The sequence below is a fragment of the Papaver somniferum genome, chromosome 11 (genome assembly GCF_003573695.1).
Source record: "Papaver somniferum cultivar HN1 chromosome 11, ASM357369v1, whole genome shotgun sequence".
Lineage (NCBI taxonomy): Eukaryota > Viridiplantae > Streptophyta > Magnoliopsida > Ranunculales > Papaveraceae > Papaver > Papaver somniferum.
The window spans coordinates 98,284,027-98,307,128 of record NC_039368.1 but is presented as its reverse complement, the minus strand read 5'-3'; the positions used below and the strand labels follow the sequence as shown (position 1 = coordinate 98,307,128).

Below are 23,102 nucleotides of genomic sequence, written 5' to 3'. Positions count from 1 at the left end.
ATAGTAGTTGGGAACGCCAACCTTTTCAAGGTTATAGTTCATACCATGGTGAGCCCAATTACTATCCACACATGCATCAGTCTTACGAGCAAGAAGATTATAGTACTAGTTCTTCGTCTCTAGAGGATACAATCAAACAATTGAAAAGTAGTCCTTTTTATGATCCTTCTGATAATTCCTCTTTACTAGAGTCAACACGTAAGTTAGCTGAGTCGACGCTAAGTTAGATGATATGAATAGTATAATTATAGACGAAAGAACTACAATAATGAGTGAACCTTCTTTAGAAGACCACCTCAAGCAGATAGCTGAGACGAACGAAATAATTGCTCGAAATTACTTGATTTGCCAATATAGTGTATCCAATAATACCCTTGAGAATGAAGATAGTTATTTACATAATCAAGATAACAAGGTTAGAATTGGTAGCACTACTTGTTTTGATGAGGTTCGATCTTTTTCATGTTATAATGATGATTATGATGAGGATAGTATTGATGAAGAACATGAAATATGTAGGAATACTGATCAGGAAGCTAGTAATCCAATTGAGCTTTATAATGATTATATTATTTCTAGTTCAAATCCAAATAATTATTATGATTATTCACCTATTCAAAAGGACGAGGATTTGATTAGGGATTCCACCGTTTTAGACGATGTAGTTTTTCCTGTTGATTACGAAGCCGATAGTGGTTTAAAGGAACCGGTTTATCTTGAGACTCCTGTTTTCGAGTCGAACGGTTTAGAAACTGTAATCGATGATGGTTTTGAGGAACGGTTTTATCCTGAGAATACTGTTTTAGAGTCGTACAATTTATAAACAATAGTCTTAGATGAACTCGTAGAGATTAATGAGGATGAACCTGACTTAGAAGAATCAATTGCCCATTTTCAGGAATCTGATGACCTAGAAATTAGGGAGATTGTGACTAGTCTATTCAGAGACACTGAAAACTCTAAGTTTGGGGGTGATTATCACTTTCCTAGTGCTTTACCTTTAACTCTCAGAAAGTCCCCTCACATAGGACTTGATATCCATGCCTCAACCATCTTACAAGATTATCTTCATACTAGGTTTCCCGAACCTAATGATGTCCTGAAAAAAGTTCAGTCGTTAGAAACCCATCCTATGGTTGATGTGGTTTGCCCAGGCTATGATACCCATAATGACTTTGTTTTCCCACTAAATAGTTTTCTTCCAATTGTGGGAACGTATAGATTTCAAATGTGTCACTTATTAAGTTCCGAGACTAATCCTAAGTACTTTAGGAAATTAGAATCGACACATTTGCTTCAGAATGACCACTACTCTGACTGTGGTCAACTATGTAAGTCATACCTAATTGACTTAGAGGATCCTAAATTATTTAGGTTATTTTGTGATTCCAGGTTCTTATCTGAGTTTTTCCAGACTCTAGGACCTAATAATTTGGATCCTACCTATGAGGAAATGCATCCGAGGAAAATAGTCTATTTAGACCCCTTCATAGAACCTGAACCTGAACCGCAATTAGTGATAGTTATCCAGAAACTAGGTAAGGGCATGCTAGTCTTGTACATTTTCTTGGTTCACTGCAGTTTCCTTTTGTCAGCTCTTTTTGGTTTTAAAGACCCTGAGTTATTCCGGCTACTGTTATACGGTTCGAGTTGACTAATCCTTGCTTAGTCTGGCTGAAGACTTTAAACTTAGCACTTCTTGGGAGGTAACCCAATACTCATGCAACACGGTAATATCTTTCCTTATCTCTTTTGCTTCAAATGGTAACAGTTTCTCCTTGTTCATGCTTTTAATTTCATCTTTAGAACATTGAGGACAATGTTAGATTTAAGTTTGGGGGTATGGGAGAAACTTTTTAGTTGCAATAAGTAAACTCCAGAGCTTAGAAATTTATGCCTATTTAGGATTGCACTAACCAATCTAAGTGGATGGAAGCATTTTGATTGTAGGAGTTGAGGAACCAATCTGATTAGATGGCAACATCTAGAAGAGTCTATTCATAAAAGCACAGAGCTCATGTGTTAGAAATAACATGATAGTTTCACCATATCTCGTTGAGTCCTTTTCACTTCCATTTTTATTTTATTTTGTTTTTAAACTATGTTTCTCTAAGTGATAGGTGGGGCCCACGATTCAAGTTGTTACCAATGCTAGGTGAATTAGAGTGATTGAGATACCAAGAAAAAAAAAAAAAAAAGTTGAAAAAAAAGAAAAAGAGAAAAGAGATGAAAAAAAATGGTAGTTACCAAAAAGTTGAAAAAAAAAAGGAGAAAATATTGAGACCAGACCATTTGACCAAAAGGAATAAATTCAATAAAGTCGACCACTGGTACCCTTGTATATGCCAGTTTTGTTGACCTAGAGTTAGGTTATCGACCACTGGTACCCTTGTATATGTCAGTGTGTTGATATTAGTCAGACTAGTATCTCAATCCATTAGGATAGGTTCATTTTGGCGGAGGCCTTCAGACAGATATGGGAAACGCCGTTCACTTAGTAAACATCAAAACCATATATGTTTTTCTATATCCATCTTCTTGATCTATCCATGTGATTAGTTTTGACTCCGAATATGATGTCCATAGTGCAACTATCTGAGTAGAGCTCTGTCACTTTATATGAACTTTAGTATGCTTGAGTGCAAACTCGTGGACATCAATTGGAATTTCGCATCAGGGTACTTCTTCCTGTAGTCAATAAGTATGCCAACCAAGGAGATTCTTTAGTGCCTTCCAAGGTTCTGCGTAGATATATAAGGTCTGGAGTACAAGTTTTGTGGGTATATCTCTGGTAAGCCCTCCCGAGACTATAACTCGGCCACTAGGGCCACCTAGGGGTTTAAAGGCTTATTGAATACGCTAAATGCAATCGACGATGCCTGCGACAGTGAGTTAGGATTTTATTTTGTAGTTTTGATTTGCTCGGGACTAGCAAATAATAAGTTTGGGGGTATTTGATAGACGCATTTATGTGTCTAATTTATCTCAATTGTGTATATTGTTAGTGCCCATTGTTGTACTTATTTTGGTTTTTAATCTCTTTGTAGGTGTTTTTGGATAAATAAGGCTTTGCGGCAAAAATTGGCTAAAAATGTGGCCCTTGGATTGCCGTTGATAGTGTACCGGAAATACCCCGGAGGAACCCTGAAAAAGTGCGGAAAACATCCCAAAAGAATTGCTAAAGGCACCCCTAATTTGGATAAGGGGCACCCCATTTCAAGGCATATGCTAAAGGGACTCCCAGTCTGGTTAAGGGGACACCACATTCAAAGTTCAAATAATAGAATTTGGCGGGAAAACTAAAGTTCACGTCTGATAATTTGCTGTTGGATTTCTAGGCAGTTTTGAGGGAGATTAAATCCCTGAAATCAATTGGGCTAGGCCTGTTAAGACTAAACAGACCGTATGCAAGTGATTTTATCGATCAACTTGGGCTGGAATGGCTGGGAGAAGCGATCAAAGTCCAAACAGGATAGTATTGTTCTGTCCAGTTTCAAGGATTTCCATGAAAGATTTTGTGAGAGTTTTACGCTGGATAGTTACGTACTAGGTACTGTTCAAGTCTTGATAAGAGTTTGGTGGAAAGATTATAGCTAACAGACGCGTACGAATAGCTTTGAGAAGCTTTGAGAAATATTTTCCGAGACTTTGGAAGAAAGAAAAAAAGAGATTTGATCGGGATTTATTTGAGTTGTGAAGTATATAAGAGGTGGAGAGAAGTGAGAGAATGTTTATCAAGAGTTTGGGGTCGAGCCAGAGCCAGGGGGAGCGAAGAAGAAGGAGTAGCAGCAATGTTCACCTGCTGCTGCTGCTGCCATTAAAGAGTTTCAAGAACACGAAGAACAGACTCTCCAGGACAGTCTTATTTTCAGCAGCGTCAGCAGCAGAGAAGCGTCGTTCTTCAACAGTTCCAGCGCAGTGGATAAGTGTCGCAGTTTAGCTGCAGTTTTGTGGTATCGTTTCTTTTTGGACGTGTTTTGTGAGTCTCAGAACCACTGTTTTATAACTTTTGACTCTTTTAATCATACTTTGATCTTTGAATTAATATTTTGAGTGTATGATTAATATGAATAGCTAAACCCCAATACTGGACCATTCTTTATGCATGAGTAATTTTTATTTAATTCTTTTATGAATATTTGCACTATTATGAATGGAATTATGATTTTTATTGATTATTTGTGATTTTGTCTGATGATGTATGCTTAATCCATGAGATTCTTGATGCATCATGCTTATGATTTACAAATAATACTTACAAAATCTATTTTTGGCAAAGTAAAAGTCGATATTTGTTATCAATATAAGCTTTAATTGTCTAGAATTAATAATTGAATCGCATGAGTATAAGAATTGGTGAAATCCTGAGTCCCAGTATCTCTTGATCCTGTGACAAATTTTATATATATTTTTGTTTTAAAAATCTTTTCAAGTCCGAGCAACGAATCCTTATTTACCGCAATCGAAATACTACAACAACAGTACAACACGCGGCACAACACAACACGACACGCGAGGAAAGCACCCTATATCATGCATAAAATACTACACAATACATCATATTTAATACATATTTCACAAAATAATCATTGTTTTAGCCAGTTTTTGACATTTTATTTTCGTTATGATAATTTATTTATATAATAATACATATACTAACTAAAATATCTAAAAAATATTTACTTTGGAAAAAACATAAAATAAGTGTGCTGCCACAGCATGACACAACACGTTTATTTTTCTGGCACAGCACGGCACAACACAACACAACACGTCTAAATCTATGACGCGGCCCAACACAGCACGCTAAACACGTGACTTCGTGGGCTGGGCTGTGCAAGGCCGACACGTTTTACACCTCTAGTTATAGCCCCTGAAATTTTCTCATAAACTAACCTGGTGTTAGCCCTCGAAAACAAAAAATTTAGCATTTGGTTCGACTAAAACTGCCATATCTTTATACAACATTTTGATAGCCCCCTTTAATATTATTTTCTGGCACCGTCATTATTTACATACATAGGGGCTTAAAGCGACAATGTATTATCCACGTGTCCTCTTGCAAAGCTCTACGTACCCACCGAAAATGAGTGCATTCCGAGGCTATAGAACACCATCTATGAGTTTGAATTGATTGATTCATCTATGAGTTTGAATTCATTGATTCTTAACTGTTTAAATTAAGAATCGTAGATGGTGAGATTTAACATTTCGGAATACGCTCATTTTTTGATAGGAACGTAGAGCTTCATAAGAATATGTCCCTAATATTATCTTCAAATCCATTATTTAGTTTTTATTATAAAAAATGACGTATAACGTAGGAGATAGTGTAAGGATAAACATATAAGGGGATCCTCCCTCATTAATGGAAATCTTTCTTATATACTCTATTTTCTTCTCCATTTTTTCTTAGTTTGGTTTCATAATTTTTTTCTTTCTTTTAAGTTATTTTTGATTTGACTGAATATTAACAGTCACCCAAAACCGCCTATGCTTCATGGATATAAATTTGTGTATGTTGTTGTTGACGTCTTCTTAAAATCGTTTGGAATTATTTGTATTTCGCCAATGGGAGGATGAAATATATCAGTCCCGAAATAAAACTGAGTTATATAATCTCGATTTATGCATAATTTCTTAAACCTCCAAGTGGTCAACTTGACATTGTTTCTTGTAGATTTTGCTTCACAATTATAATGTCATTTTTTGGATTCTCTACAGTAAAAATACATGGGTGAATACGTGTAATACGCCTAAATGAATTTACCAAAAACTACAACATTGCCATTATCTGGTGGAGCCAAAATTTCAGCAGGGATGTGGTCTTCGTATCCAAATAGGACATCACCATTATCCTTGGATAATCTATGACCGACTTCTTCAATTGGTAAAGCTGGTTAATAATGTTTTTGTTTTTTTCTTTTCTTTTCTTTTCTTTTCGGGCCCTTCTTCTCCCCCTCCACTGAATATAGTTACTCATTAATTTGATAATCAAAATTATTTGATTGTTGTTCCTTATTGAATATTTCAGTTTCACCAACATTATGACGCGAAGGTTGAACATCATCGGTGAATCAGAAGGTTCTGCAGTTGATTATATGACTACAATTTCTTCCTTACTTGAAACAATTTCTCACAAATTTGAGAAAATTTATTCTCTAGGATTGCTACTTTTACCACCAATTTCTTCAATACTATCCACTGCTCCTTCATTCTGCAACTAGAATCAAAAGAATCGATTTTTTTGATTTACTACTTAAAGTTTGGGTAACGAATGTCACAAATTACTATTTATTTGGATAGAAAAAAACATAAAAATACAACTATCGAATTGACTGAGTGAGAGCGAATTGGTTTAAGTTGAAATTTCAGCAGTGGGGGAATCGAAACGATTTCGTCTCTTCAAACTAATATATTCAAGTTGAAAGCACAAACATGTATACGGGAACTATCATATCCCTCTTCAAACTAATCATGGATGAAATACGATCACGGACAACACCCTAAACTAATCAAGACAGGACAATTTATGTTAAGCATTCCAAATAAATCGACAACTTGGCAGTCCGGATACACAAGTTCTAAGTATTTCTACTGTATTATTTTAATTTTGTTGACTAGTCAAAGTTAGGGGTCGAGCATAATCTCAATTTAACTGGGTGAACTTAGGATTAAAATAATTTTTTAAAAACAGAAGAATTTTATGTTAGATAGCATTGTTCACTAAATGAACGAACTACTTGCAATTATCCATAACCGCCACTAATTTAATCCAGAAGATATTTTACAAAACTACTGAAGTCAAAACAAAGATTAAAAAGATTATGGAAACTCTCCTGGAGTTTCGCATTGGTGACATTTATTCCTTTCCTCTTTATCTCCTCGCCGAATAGGCTGTTTGTTCCAACCTTTTTCAGACTGTCTACAAAACCAAATTGCAATAGTACTTCGATTATAAATCTAAATATTTTTTTCCATGGTTTTAATGAGAAAAAGAAGAATGGTTCGGGTTATTTTTGATCAACACAATTCTTCGAATAAAAAATAATTTTGAAAATTTTGAATTTTTCCTGTGATAAAAGAAAATTGCATTATTGAGGGTTGTGCAATGTAATTCAAAATCAATAAAATATTCAAGTATAAAAGATAAAGTTAGTATTTAATCGTTGCACCACAACACCCATAGCCATCATATTGGCTGGCATCAACTGGTTTGAGCGCAAGGGGTGAGCATTTAGCCTGTAATCTGCGGATTTAACCGGGCCATGCCGTGCTTTTACGGACGAATGTCCAGACCGTTTATTAATGAACGCGCAATTGGGGGATAAATCATTATCAGTGAATTTGTTTATACAACAACATTAAATCAAAATATTTATGATCATGAAGGTTTAGGTGAAGAACCAACCCAGGAAAGTAACCAAGCGGAACAAACAAGTGCTCCAATTACACATATATAGATATTAATGTATTGAGATTTGATATATATTTTTCATTGAATTCGCCATTGTTACGCCTGAAAAACTCAGTGTCGGCATGGTGAAAGTATGAATACCATGCCGGCGGAGAACAAATCGGCATGGTATTCATACGTTCACCATGCCAATACACAATATCCTCCAATTTTGAAATTGCAGTCGACATTTTAAATATAAAGAATGCTCCTTAAGTACACTGTCGGCTTAGAAAGTACATTATCGAACATGCTGGTAGTGGTGCCGGCATGGTACATTACTTAACTTGTTGTGCCGACACATGACTCATATTTCCGGAAACTTGAATTTTTTTCACTTGGATATCGGCATTGATAGATTTCTATCATGCCGGTAATTGATAATTTCGGCATGGTATTCATACGAAAAACAGTGCCGGCATGGTAAAACGACATGGTGTTCATACTAAAACTATGTCGGTACGCAAAACCAGCATTGTATTTATGATGAATACAATTCCGGTATTAACTGAAACTGAAAATTTTCAGTTACAGTTTTTGATTCTAACCTAACCTAAACGAACGAATTTTTTTTTAAAACAATCAATGATTAGGTTTCTTTTAAGGAGGTATATTTATATAATAAACTAATTTCCTAGAAATTACTGAAACAATGATGAAATCGATGATGGAGAAAATAGAAATCAAAGAGAGGAGCCGACAGAAAGAGAAGTTAAGAGAAGAAGATGAGAAGGGGAAGAGAAAAAGAGAAAAAGTTCAAATACTAAAGGGCATTTTAGTATTTCCATACCCAAAAATCACCCCTTAGAAGAAACTATAGGGGATATTAATTTATATCCCCTAATTAGAATAAGCATCCCCCAATTTCTCGTTCTAATTAATGGGTTTGGATAGGGATAAAACTTTTGAAATTCAATGGATTCTAGATTGGGCTGAGATGCAACCTTGAGAATCCATTGGACATCCAAATCCGTTAACTTAAAAGCATTTATATAGTACTGGAAAATACTACGAATCATTTTGTAATTCTTAAGATGTTTGTGTTGGGTGTTGTCCATGACATCTACATATTTGTATATTCACATAGAATATATAGTTTTTTTAAGGAGTCATTTGTGTTGAGTTTTCATTTTATTATAAATTTTAACTGAAATAAATTATTGGATTATCAATATCCAATCCGTTCATCCATTGAATACATTTGAATCTGTAATGTTTTGGATTAGATACGGATAACGTGAAAACTGATCCATATCAGCCCAAACCATTTGTCCAAAATAAAAATAGCCCATTTGGTACCCAAGCACTGATTTGTTAAGCACTAGTCTATTAGGTAAACTGATTTCCATGTTCGGGGGATTTCCATTTGGTACCCAATTTTAAGCTTCACATGGAATGGTGATTTCCATGTCCGGGGATCCAGTGTTTGATTTGCATTTGCAAAAAGAGCTTCGTAAATTGGTAGCTACTGAACTGTGATAATGGTAAGACGAAAGACAAAAATATAGTAACAAAAGTAGTTCATGGCAAATCCAGCTCAATCAGATTAGTAATTGAATTGGTCTGTTGTTGCATCTTTTGCGATCTTTTGTCATCCTAGCTGGTTCTTCAAATTAAGAGCATCAATAAAACCAGATAGATAAAAAGAAAAGATTTTATATTCCACTCTTATCTCTGATAACATCTTCCATCATCATATATCTAAATATTTATATTTTCAGAACCTCCATGATCATTTCAAAGTTCAAACCCTCCCCTCAAAAAGAAGAAAAAAAGAAAAGAAAAACAGACATGGATTGTAATAAGGTAGTAGTAGCCGTAGTAGTAGTACTATGGTGCAGCAGGGAGATAACTACTATTTGTCCTATGATAATATTAATATTCAGCAACAACTACCTATGTTTTCTACTACTGCTACTACATTCTTTTTTCATGGTTCTACACAAAAGAGCAAAAGGGGTATATAACTAATAAGCCATTTCTTTTCTTTCCTTGATCATCTCTTAACCTTCTTCTTTTTCCGTTCCTCTTCATGGTTTGCTAGAATTCGCAGTGTTAGAAGTGGAGCTGAGATTGAGATCAGGAAGAGGGTTGGAATTGTTTTTCTTGTTTGATGACTTCGACAGTTTCTGTTTGAGTTCAGTCAAAAGTGCTTGATTTTCTTGGTTGAGGAGCTGAGCTTTCTTCCTAAGCCTTTCATTCTCTTGGATTATGTAACAGTTTTGCAAGTAAAGCTTTGAGTTCAATCTTTCCATGACTTCGAACCTAAACACAACCAATGCATTAGTACTCCAAATATAAATAACAAAACTTAACGAACAACATTTAAATTGTACGAAGAGAATAAAAAAAAAATTATCCCCCTTCAAATCGCATTAAATTTGAAAAAATTCCAGGAAAGAATAATTGTCATGACAGATTGGAATGTAATATGGAAGATTTCCTGGCTAAAGAATCTAATGAAATATAAAAAATATTCCCCTGTTTTAGAAATACATTCAAAACAAAAAAATCTCTATTATACAAATACTGAAATTGTGGGTCTTGTTTTCATGAATATTCAGATATGTTTTCAATGGGATCGTCTAAATAAACTATTGCAAGAAACAGAGGATGACAAAAACAGAGAGGAAAAAAAAACACATTATAGAGAAAATGTCTAGTGAATATAATAGCATTAGGAATTAGAGATTACCACTATATACAAAGACTCTGATATATATTTCTATTTGAGATTAAAAAAAAAATTCAATGGTGAAAGGAATCATCCAAGAAAAACAGAATATATGAAGGTAGAATAAGAAGAAACAAACAAAGAAATAATAATTAAAGGATATACTCTATAACAAAACCAGGAAGAAAGATTAAAAAAGACTAGAGCATTGCAAGGAAACTCCTTTGCTTTTACATAAAAAGAAAAAGAAAAAAAAGATAGAAAATTCATTCACCTTTTTAATGTGTTGGAAGTTGTTAGCTTTGTTGTTTATGTTCTAGTAACTAAGCAAGCAAGTAAAAACCAGCAACAGAAGGTTTGTTATTGATTTTTTTTTTCTTTTTTCTTCTTGAGTGAAAAAGGAAGGGAAGATTAGGAAGAGATTAGATGAATGGGTGCCAATATTTATAGTGAAAGAAGAAGTAGCTAGAAAGGTATGAAGAGGATTGAGGTGGAGGAGGGGGAAGCGGTGGTGGGATGGAGGAGACATGCCTAGTTCTGCTACAACAATCATGCATATTTTGTAAGCACGGAAGGCGGCCGGTAGAGGCAAGGATTTAATGTTGTATAATGATTATGATGAGCTCAATTTGTGCCAGTAGAGAGAGAGAGTGAACAAGAAACAATTAGAAGAGGAGAAAAGAGAGATTCACTAGGAAAGAGAGAGGATTTGACGCGTAGGAAAAAGAGATGGCGTCATGTAAATGATGGTAGTATGGCAGTCAAGGGTATTGCGGTAATTAGACTTGGTGATTTAACTCACTTCTCTCTCTATATGATGGTGGGCTATGTTTCGCTAGTCTCGGCCAGGCCGTCCGAAGATTCGCAATGATGGTTAGATTTTTGGGCTCAAAACCGACGCACACCCATCATCACCACCACACCCTTGACCTTCCTTCCATTCATGCTCTTTTGTTTTATCTTCTAATCTCTATCTTTACTAGGTTAGCCTTCAAAACTTAAACCGTTAGAACGTAAGAGCTTGTCCAATGGTCATGTGATCAGCTTCATTTACGGCATCGTGAAAAGACATCCTTTATCTATATCCCATCCATTATCCTAAAAATAAGGAATAAAAACAATCCTTCTCCAACCCATTTGCATCGTGGCTCTTTCTTTGCCTGGTCTTAGTCTCTTTTTTTTCTCGATAAAAAAAATATCCATTATTCTACCGGTCCATATTTTCACTTTCACTTATACTTATATTTGCCTTCATACCTCAAGCACATCAAAATAAAAAAATTACAGATGCAATCAATAGCTCCCCCTTATAGGAATTATATATTATAGAATTCACCCTAACACCAATATAGAATACGTTTCAATCTTGGTGATGATTCCCTGCATCATCAAAAGGGAGAACATTTAAAGTCGTAACTGATGAAACTTAATTTCTTAATAATTATGATAATTCAATTAATGTAGAAGAAAAGAGTAGTTGATAAGATAGAGACTATAATTTCCGTTGATTTGCATCCAATACGAGAAAGGGGAAGAGAAGTTCGTTTAATGAAGGAGAAAGAAAAATAAGCTATACTGTATTTGATTTATGATCAAAAATCATTTTAATTAATTAAATCTATTATAAATACTAAAAAATGATGATTAGGATCTATACAAATCCTCTTGGTGAACCTCTGAAACAAGAGGTTGAGTTAGAGAATGTCTATAGAAAAACATGCCATGTCATCTTCATATTAGCTGAAAAGGGTTGGGTTGGAGAAAGATTTTAGAAAATTTGGATGTGTATCCTACGTGGAAGAGGACTTTTTTTCTCACTCACATTCGTTTGGAGAAGCTCTAAGTCCACAACGGCAAGTCAAGCCTGTTTATGGCAAATATTCAAAAATAAAATATTAATATATCTTTTGTAAAATTTGGTCATTTTTGGTCTGTCGATAGTCTTACCTCGTGATGCTCGTTTAAGAAAGAAGTAGAAGGGACAAGGTTTCAGTCTCTTTTTTCCCTTTTATTTTTGTATTCAATGGGCTATAGGAAGAACAGGTATCAGAAAGGTTGCAACTCGAAAAGACATAAGTACCCCTGTTGGGTATTTTTTTCCCGATTGTGGCGGTAATAATTGATGATGTTATCTTGGTTTACGTACGTTATTATGGCTGGTATTGGTAATGATAGTTGCTTGAAAAATATACCGTGGTGATTGAGAGTTACTTGTTGAGATGCATAAAATTGAGATTTTTGAAAAAATTGTTCAAATGAACCATATAAGTTATGAGTGCTTAACGTGAACATCATGTTTGCAGTTTCGGAAGAAAAAATAAATTGGACGTTTTCTGGCGTTTGAAAGTTGTTTTACAGGGTTATAGTAGTCCTTTAAATTTGATGCCTCGTGGAGCTCGTTTTGAAGAGTCTCATCTCGTTGTTTTTTTTTGTTTCGTATAAGAAAGTTTGGTTTACCTTTCAAGGAGCTTAAATGGCTATCTTGTCCCTGTTGGTTCATTTGCTTGATTTGCACAAAAGTAATGCTATATATATTTTGGTCGATACAAATACTAATGACATTCTAACCGGATTAGGGAGGCCAACAGGATTGATTACAACCATGATAGATTTTTGAACAACCAGTTTTAGGGCGTATAAGCTTGCAAAATCAAAGCGCAAGAAGTCCATGCATCATCTGTCAACGAGGACAATGCAGTACCCGAGGGACATATTTTGGATGGCGCGGAAAATGCTTTGGGACACATTTCTTTGTCCATAACAGCTGGAGCACTGACGGACCTACAGCTGGAGCACTGACGGACCTACAGCTGGGATAACCCGGGCTTTAGTCCAGGTAGTCGTCACAACCCAACAACCTAAAAATTGAAATGCTATACTGGACCAAGGCTATTAGCTCAGGCTGAGAAAAAATTAAAACTTTTTGGATCCATCCCTGAGCTGGAGGGCTTGACAACAGTTCACTTCACTTTCCAAGTCACTTCTCAACCTTGCGTTACACCACCCGAACATTTTGTGCACCTGCAAGCGCAATCCCATATGAGAGTTTTAAAGATGAAAAATGCTAGATTGACTTCGGAAGCGAATTTTAAAGACATAAATCCTAATCTCTTGGGATTTGAAAGTGCTAGACTAATTTTAGGCTTTCTCCTAGAGAATGCAGCTACTCTAACGGCACATATCCAAATGATAGAGCAGCTGTTAAAGGTTTTCCGATTTCACAAGACAAAATGCGGTGCATCTAGCATTACTGTTTAGGATTAATGCAAACATCTGACAATGAGCATTTGGTGCCGCATATTATTCTTAAACTCTATTGTATATATGCCTAAGTACATGTTGAAGTTTTGGGTGCTAAACTGGCATTTCCATGTACAAAACCACTCCCCGGACTGGTTCTCCGACCTTTTTAATATTCAACTAAAGATAAACCACCAAATACTTTATCACTTCCATCGGTTTACCTTTTGGAGAAAGAAAGACACAATCCATATAAGGGGTACGGCACAATCTAGTAAACGGTTGCATCTGCCAGACAATTAGGTCCACTGAACAAATGGACCACATCAAGATTGTCATGTCAGATGGTAGTAGTGGTCGTATAGACTAAAATGATTTTCTAATATTAACCAGTCAAAATGTGAATAGAGTTTTTGAGAGTTATAGAGTCAGCGTAACGTGCAGGGGCACAGGGAAGTAGCAGGGAGATGATGATCATGAACGGGCTTTGGTCTTCAATCTTGTTAGATAGATAGATGGATAGTACTCGTATAAATTTTGAGCTGAACTTACAATGATGGCAAGAAATCCTAATTATGGTTTTCTTTTACTTTTCTGTAACCCTTTTCCCTCAACTTTTTACATCTTTAATAAACATTTTCTTTTTCAAGCAAACGTGTGTCTGTGTATCTGCTCTACTTCATTGTGTTTGAAAGAAATAAATTAAAAGGTATGCTTTTCTGATCCTAAATAAATTAGGGTTAGGTTTTTCATAAATGTAGGGCGTATTGATGAAGAGATTTTGCATGGTATCTACCGAGAAGAGCAGCACTCAAGTGCAACCCATCAATCTTTACATTTAACTACATTTCATCATTCATGGCGATAATGGATGAGAGAGGTGTGTAATTTTTTTAATTTTTTTTTTACTTTTATTGTAGGTAAGGTAATTGATGGATTGATTCCAAACCCAAACAAAGGGAGAAGAAGGAAGGCATATGACCTCATCAATAGTGCACCCTTCAAAACATCTTACTGTCTGCTGAGGGGGCCATTAAATCATATCCCATAATAACACTGCATGGTGAATCATGGAACTCCCATTATTAGGATTTCTATTATGACCCTCTTAAAACCCTAAAACCTTCCATCCACTACTACACTAGTACTGATGCAACAGATAGGGGTTGGGTAGATGATGAGATCCAATTGTATCACCAAGTGATGTGCCTGGGGTTTTGCATGATTGTGGTACACAATATACACCAACTAGTCCAAGTTCAACTTGGGAGGACCATTTTCAAACAACAATCAAGTAAAACTGTCACCAATTTCACCTTTGACATGAGTAGGTTAGGCAGAGATTATTATTTTAACAGAAGAAACGCTATAATTACTAGCAACCAGCAACAGCTCACTTATTTGACATTTTAGGATTGAAGAAAAACTTGGTTGAATTCAAATGCGTCATTATGGTTCCAATCCCAAACCAGTAAGAAACCATACATTTCACCACCAAATGTCTTAAGATTTTACGCCGACCCTTTGTAAGATTCGGGATCAGATATCAGATGATGCATTTAAGCGACAAATTTTAACACATACAGCCTGTGAAGGAGAAAACTTGAGAAGATCACTCTTTACATAATCAAGTGAAGAGAAACTGCAAATGGAATGGAAACTGCAGAATATATTAAAGAGAACACTTAAAAATAACAACCCATACATACATTACAATGGTTTTCATTATCGGCTTTGGTTAAACAGTTGGCTAATTATTCAGTACATCCATTGTCTAGGCACACAAATGAAAGCAAAAAAGAAAAGTTCAAATAAATAATGGAACCAGAATTAGCATGGAAACCATGGCTGGAGGAACATAGAGCTTGAATTATTTTCATCCGTAAAATGTTACAGCACCCATGTTGATGTTGTTATTCTTGGCATAGCAAACCCGAGTTAGTTCTGCTTCAAAGATAGATGGCACAGTTTCATTCAAGTACTGCTGTGTTGGCAAATTCAGCAAGTCGACTAGGTGACTTTGCTAGTGGTAAATTTCGAAGTGTGCGGCTGGTGCGGTCCCATAGAATTCACAAAATTAATCTGTAAAAGACTTCACCTGAAATTTCCAAAACTAAAAACAGGGGGAAGGCTTGCACATGTATGATGTTTCACTTAAATGGATGTCTACATGGGCTTGGCCATATTTTACCTTGTCCGTAAGGTACTTGATGTGGCTTTTAGAAACTTACTCATCCGAACAATCTTGTAACACTGACACCACATTCTCCAAACTTTGCAGCACTGAAATGATACATATTTTCATCCCCTGCAAATCATAAAGACAGTTAAATTTGTGCAACTAATCATGCTAACAAAGCATGGGCAAAGGTGATAAAAACTCAAGAAGCAACAGCAAAATAAAGGTTATGAATGTTTGACAACAAACCTTCATGGTAACCATGTTCACACATGCGAATTGACAGGTATATTCTTCTTCCTAATTTGTCATCATTGTCAACAGTTTTAAAGCAAAGCTCTCTAAGAGCTCGTCCCAGTGAAAACGACTAAGGTCAAGCTTCTCCATATAAGATGTAAGAAGCATCCTTGGGATCAAGGTTGACAGTGGCATATGAGAAGTCCAATGTCGATGCCCAACTCTAGCCAACCTTGGATCCTTATGCCTGCACTTTTGCCAGATCAAGAAATAGGTGCCAGGATGGCAACCTTAATACGATTTTGTGCTCCGATCTGTACTGGCAAAGTGCAGGCATGGCCCAAGCCCCTCACCGGGGCCGGGCTAATCCATAACTCGCTTCAGGTTGCTGCTGATGTTGCTGCAAGTTCCACAAGAAATACATTAGAGAAAGAACTTCCACAAAATGTATAATTTGGATAATAGCAATCACGCCCAATTAGAAGTTCTTCTGCTGAAGGGTTCTGAGAATTTACACAGCACATGATTGGTATAGGATGGCACCAAGTCTACTGTCCTTGTAGCTTATTGAGAGGCAGGAAGTGATGACGTGATTAGGAAAGATCAAACAGTGCCATCCATATATTTAACATTAAAGTTTCCCTGCAACTAGGTCATCCTTGGTCTGCGGCACCTATAGAGGCTCTCAAAATCTCATAAGAATGAGAGTGTGATGACTCCCTAAACTTCTTCACACCCTCAAAATATAATACTTGCTTCTTTTAGCACCGTCTTGCTTGTGAACATTTAATCACACACTATGACATAGGCTCTTCTAAAAATTGACCAGTTACTTTATTTTTCCCTAGCATTCCAATACTAGGTGAACAATGAACAGTTGACCTAGTAGCTCACCACTCAGAGATGACCCCAAAAAGAATAATATTCATCATGCCATTTAGACAGTTTGTCAAGATTATAGATGACTTTCAAAAACAAATCCTAGTAATATTTCACATAATAATAACAAAACAAAAAAAGAAAAGAACACACAAAACCTACTAGATGGGATGGTATAAAAACATTAATGCACTTGCATAACTAGCATTTCTTCCTCCATACACAAAATCACAAATTCCCTTTGAACTTTTATTGCTGAGCAAATCGAGACTAGGATCATGCAGAAAATAATATAAATTTACATGTCTACCTGTGCAAAAGGTTGGTGCACGTGTTCATGAGGATTGATAAACTGCATTCCAGGTCGTGGAGGACAAGGGTAATGAGGGGAATGCATATAGATGGCAGAGGTGGACTGAGCACCAACATGATTAGGGTTGAAAGGTCCCATCATTGTCTCAGGAGGGCCATACCCAATCCCAGGTGGTGTTGATGCCCCAGTCCAAGAACCATGTAGATGTTGAGGAATAGGCCGGGCTTGGTGCTCAGTAGGAATTTGAGGCCGGTGGACTGCGCCAAGCTGTGGGAATTCAGTGTTGTAGTTGATGACAGGGGAGTACAGGGGCTGCATTGTGTATGGTCCTCCGCTAAAGCCAAACCCAGGGTCAAATCTTTGCATATACCTACAAAAGCCAACAATTATTTATGTACATTACAAAGATGATAATGTTCAAAATCTACCCAGACATGCTTATAGTTCCTCAAAGAAAGCACCGTGTTTTCTCTAAAAGAATAGAGGTTATCCCTAAAGCAAGTCAAAATCTTTCCCAGAATTTTTGTCACAACACAGTTGAAAAGGTGTCCTGTTCCTAGCAACAGAAGGGTACAGGCATACGACAATTCACTATAACACACAACATTGTCAAACAAAACACATGTAAAATGCTTTGGAAAGCAAAAAAAAAAAAACCAAGGCAGTAGAGTCAGAGCACCAAAGCCAGTCAGCCTTCCTTACATAGCCGTGTGAACAGAGAAATTCTAGTGCTGGATATTTTTGATACATCTGATGGAACTGACTCTTTAATGGATATCACATACCTGTCATAGCTCCTGTCGTAATCAGGATCTTTACGATCAACATCACGATCCCGAAAGATAGCCACTCTACTGTTCGATCGGTACCTACTACCTACTGGCTCTTTTTCTACCCGACCTCTACCTGATGATCTACTGCTATCTGCGGAAGAATCTCCCAAGCCTCTACCAATACTCGCTACAAGCAATTCAACTACAGGTTTCTCTTCCATCCTTCTCGGACCAACAGGACAATGCTGGAATGTATCTGGCACCACCGACTCAATTTCTGGTTTACCAACAGGCTGTGCCCCAGCGACATTAGTACTATTAGAATTAAAAATTCGTGCTCGGGCCCTATTGTATTCCTCTTTTCTTTCCTCGACACTTTTGGCGTGATTTGACTTGGACGAATTTGAATTTCCACTGTTCTGAGACCGCCTCTGTGGTCTTTGCTTGATAGCAACTTTAACAGCAGAGTTGCTTTCTTCTTGTCCCACACTAACAGGAATGTCTGCCAGTCGAATCGAAGGATATCTAAATCCAGAAGCTTTATGAACAATAATTCTAGAACCAGACCCATCAGGTTGATTGTTGTCTAATACAACCATTGATTGAAGACAGTAATGCTGTGCCACACGATGAGCTGCCAATCTCAAATAAGAAGTAGGCAGCTGCTGAAACTCCAGCTGTTGTTGTGTAGAGTCACGGATAAACTTCTCTACTTCTTGCTCCATCCTCAAAACTGTTCAACAATGGCAGAGAGAGATATAAAACTATCAATAACTGAGAACTAAATTTGAAATCAAAAACGAAAAGGCATACATATGTAAAATCAATGACCAGAGTAACACCACTGAGTTCAGGACTGCCCAGAAAATTTATTAGCTAAGCCACATAGCTGAACTAACTAACCCGAGGCTGGATCGAAGTAACTTATCAATTTGTCAAGATTATCATGCTATCAAGTATATATAGATATTCCTGTATCTAGTGACGTTTTTCTTTGTTTATTTTTCAGTTGCCACTTAACATTTCACTCCGCTTCTTCCCTAAGATGTTTGTCTTTTCTAATATTACTTTTAGTTCCCTTACTATTAAGTCGAACTTCCCACATTCACTCCAAAATTTAATAATCTCATCGGGAAATATTGCATAAAGAAAGAACAAAAATTTAAAAATCTGATGGATACATGGAAATTTACTCTATCAAAACATAGCAACGCTAATTTACATTCCCAGCTAATAAATTCTGATAAAATTAACCATTAGACCACAAACAATACCCCCTTCGGAAAGAGAGGTAACCTAGGAGGCAAATTAAGACAGACCATTATCACGAAAATCCCTAATTATTAATTAAATTAGGGAACGGTAACGAAAATACAAACCCTAACACTAAAACGTAAAAGACCACCAAAAATTATACTTACTTGATAATCTCTCACGGGGGTTCAGCAAAGCATCTCTAAGGAATTGATCGACTTGATTGATAGAATCATCAGAAACTCCTCCTCCTCCGTTCCTTTCAGTAGATGTTGATTCAGTTGAAGTGTGAGGTTGAGGTTCAGTAGATTCATCGATATGAAAACCAGATGATGATGAAGAAGAAGATAGAGCATAATTCTTCTTCTTAGATGAAGAAGAGACCATTAATCTAGTCATACTTTCATCTAAATCAGCCAATTCCCATGAATCTGGGGCTCCGAGTTGTTCTGCTGCCACAGAGCCCTCCATGGCTAAGTGTGAAAAATTGAAAATTGGGCTTAGGGTTAGAGAATGAAATGGTTCATGAAATTATTATTAGGTATTTAATTTAACTCTGCATAGGGGAATATTTTGTAGGATATATACCAAATTGGGGTACCGAAGGAAGCAAAAGGAATGAGGAGATTAGGGTATTGAATAGGAAAAGGAAATTTAAGAGAAGATGCAAAGAGAGAGAGTGTTTTATTGGTTTTCTTTTGCTTTCCTTTATGTATTTTTGATTTCATAAAGGAGAAGTTATGAGTATGGGCATGTCATGTATTTTTAATGTATTTCTTTCCTATTAAAAATATTATTTCCTCCGTCACTTTTTAATAAGATGATTTCTATAAATAAATATTCCAAAAAAAAATAAGTTGGTTTTTTTATTGGGAAAATCAAATGTTACTTTAATTTTCTGGATCCACCTTTTTTTTTAACTTCTTTTGCTGACACGTGTCATGTGGACCATTTCACTTTATTTCTTTTGCTGACAAGTGTCATGGGGATCATTTCACTTTACTTCTTTTATTGACAAGTGTCATGAGGATCACTTTCGATTATTAGTTCTCTTAATTTCTTTAAATCTCTCTAAAAACAAAACCATCCTATTAAAAAAGAACGGAGGGAGTAAAAAATAAGGTCTTAATTACATGGTACATAGAATTTAAGATTTTTTCCACCAAATTTTCATCTCAAGTGCAAAAATGAAGGTCATAAAAGGGGATGGGGGTACATGAACTTGAGGCTTAAATCCACATCATGTTTGTCTCCGGATTCAAATAAAGTTTGTTAAATAAGACTTTGGGGATTGGAGATGAACTTTAGGTAAAAAATATTATCTTTATTGATTTTTTTGCTCCGCCTAGGATGATCTTGATTCCTTACATTGAGATGCTTTTATATATTGTCACTATAACAAGTTTAACGGGTTATATACACATTAGATTGGTCATTGTGTGCTTTCAAAATAGTTTATTATAGCCTGAAGGGTGTTTCATTTGATTGCTACAATTATGTCAAATCCATCATGCGTGGCGATTTACTTCAGTATTACGGTAATTTTTCCTTCCAATGGAAATCAATGGCTGCCTATAGTGATCGCTATCACGATGTTCTGTGTATTTTTTTCGAATGAGTAAATTTATTAATTTCAATATTCTCTGTTAAATACATCAGATATGAACAACACGAAAAATACACACATACACATCATAATATAATACAAGTATCAAAAACATGATTTCCACATAAGTAATTAGTGATATTGAGGGGATCTAATTTAAATTATGATTTTGCGTTTTGAACTTGTTTCTTTTTTTCTCTTCTTCAATATAATTACAATCTCCCACGAAAAAAGAGTAATATGAACAGTAAATCATCATCACCATCAAACTCGGTAACTATGGATCTTCATAGAAACCTAGATACACAGCATGCCATACTAAATCCTCTTTGATGATCCATTTGAACCGATTGTTGAAATCGATACAAACGCTCTTCAGAAAACCCTAAGGACTATAAGAAATCATTGCAAAGGCGTATTGAAACATCATATGAAATAGAATTGCCATAAAGATATTATTGTTTTTAACTAAAATATAAAAGAAATTAGAAAACCAAACCTTAATTTCACAAAAAATGATATTTTTATTTATTTACACAATGTGTAGTAATAATGTTATCAAGATTTGCTCGGAAGATATAGAAATTCATATCAGAAACCGAGTAAATCTAGATTTATGATGAACAAGATAAGAAAATATAGGAGTAGTTTTAGGGAGAAAAAACAGTTATGATCGAGAAAAAATAAAAGTAGTTTTTCTAGGATGTTTTGTGCATATTACTTCTTTTTGAATTGTGAGAGACTTTAATCTCGGTGAAGGAGACGACAGATTAAAATGACGACATTTTAATTCATTGGCCTCTTCGGAATCATGAATTTAATATTGATCGTCATGTATTTGTAGTTTCTTTGTTTTTGTGATACATTTCTTTTTCTTTTTTTACCGTTTATTTCGTGTTTGATGAATTAGATCATGTTGTATAAATAATATGAAAATTTATTTAGAGGTGTTTTAGGGCAAAAATAACAATATGAAAGATGAGGGGGTAAGCTATGCTTGTATGAGTATGAGATATCAAAATCGTGTAAGACCCGCCTAAGCCAGGAAATAGCTGATTCGGTCACAAAGAAGGAGAAGGGTTGAGTTAGGGAAGGAAGCAGAGAAATAGTGAGACTGTGATGTGTTTTGAGGGTATGGCGGCGTTGAACTATGAATGAAGTTCTTAGACGTTTTGTGAAACTACTTTATTGAGGCTCCTCCATTGTTAAAACTAGGAGAAAGTTGAGATGTGATCACAAACCCATATTCATAAACCCTAATTCTAATCAAACAACATCAACCCCTTCTTTTCCCCAAATCAGTGAACATCAATCTACCAAAACCCTTTGATTCTTTATTAATCAACAACTAGATATACTTATCAATTTCATACAAACCCTAACTTCAATTTACATCAATATCAATTTCTTCTCCTCCCTGAGCTTCAAATGATTACAACTCCATCACATACTCATTATATTCAACACACTACCACCTATCTGATAAATCATCCACACTAAATTTGAACTCACTTCTCCGAAATCAAAATCGGCAGAGGAGAGTTTGAGGAGAAACAGAAGAAGGAAGAAAATAACGAGAAGAAAAAATAATAGAAACGGAGAAGAAAATAAAGAAGAGTTTTATCTTCTCGATCGGGTGAAGATAAGATCAAGGATAATACTATTGCACCCACTCTCTTAGCTAAGGGAACTCCATGTCGGTCTATCGGTGAAAAGACTATTTTGCCCTTCAAACCAATCTGATGATTACATCTTCGTCTGTTTTTGACTGACATGTTCGAGTAGTCTACTCTGTGTAACTTTTCGAGATCTATCTAGCGATACTAGTTTCGTAACTACATCGTTGTTTAATTAATTCCTATTAATTAACGTTCGTGTTAAACTAATCGAGTAATTATCGACTAAGACGTCTCTTGACTAGTCTAATAACGTTGATGAGCTTGAAGGTCCTTACAGTCTAAAAGATAGAAAGGTGGAAACTTGAGAAATAGGTGCTTCAATCTTCACTTACCTTTTTTTGAATAAGTTCTCTATAGCTTCCATTGATAACCGATACTCAATTACACACTTCTATCCTAATCCGAGAGTTGACTAAATATAGACTAGAAATCAAGATATAGTTTTGAAAACTAAATTTGTCAACAAGCTTGAGATAGCAACACCTGTGAGTTCGACCAAGCAATTATTTAACAAATATTTTATCTTGTTTGTGTAGTTATATGGATAACACAAGCATATTAGTGTTTAGAGAGGCATGTTTTGAACATGGGTGAATAGATGTGGTGAACGAAAATTCGCATGATGGAGTTGACATAGAAATTAAGATGACGACATTGTTTCTGCTGATATTGTTTGGTTGAAAAGTTTCACATCAGATCCTGATTGTATAAAGCAATAGTGAATTACAAGCTATTAAGATATGCTATATAAAAAGTCTATTCATTTTAACAAAATTCCATACCATGTAATATTGCAGGGTAGAATAGCACAA

The 23,102-nt window shown here is 35.6% G+C and overlaps 2 protein-coding genes across 3 annotated transcripts; both read right to left on the bottom strand.

Annotated features, from left to right (window-relative positions):
* Positions 1 to 9,125: 9,125 nt before the first annotated feature.
* LOC113320539 (protein LITTLE ZIPPER 4-like) lies at positions 9,126 to 10,686 on the bottom strand. Of its 2 annotated transcripts, none has more exons than XM_026568441.1 (2): positions 10,405 to 10,686; positions 9,126 to 9,721 (listed from the first exon to the last, which is right to left on the bottom strand). In XM_026568441.1, exon 2 carries the CDS (start codon positions 9,709 to 9,711, stop codon positions 9,487 to 9,489), a length of 225 nt encoding a protein of 74 aa, XP_026424226.1. In that variant the 5' UTR covers positions 9,712 to 9,721; positions 10,405 to 10,686; the 3' UTR covers positions 9,126 to 9,486. The 2 variants fall into 2 exon arrangements, with proteins under 2 accessions (XP_026424226.1, XP_026424227.1); XM_026568442.1 differs by lacking the exon at positions 10,405 to 10,686 and adding an exon at positions 10,152 to 10,178.
* A 4,352-nt stretch (positions 10,687 to 15,038) lies between these two features.
* Positions 15,039 to 19,709, bottom strand: LOC113321806 (R3H domain-containing protein 2-like). The gene is made up of 5 exons (XM_026569723.1): positions 19,173 to 19,709; positions 17,764 to 18,484; positions 16,976 to 17,348; positions 15,799 to 16,186; positions 15,039 to 15,678 (listed from the first exon to the last, which is right to left on the bottom strand). Exons 1-4 carry the CDS (start codon positions 19,474 to 19,476, stop codon positions 16,136 to 16,138), a joined length of 1,449 nt encoding a protein of 482 aa, XP_026425508.1. The 5' UTR covers positions 19,477 to 19,709; the 3' UTR covers positions 15,039 to 15,678; positions 15,799 to 16,135.
* Between the last annotated feature and the right edge of the window lie 3,393 nt (positions 19,710 to 23,102).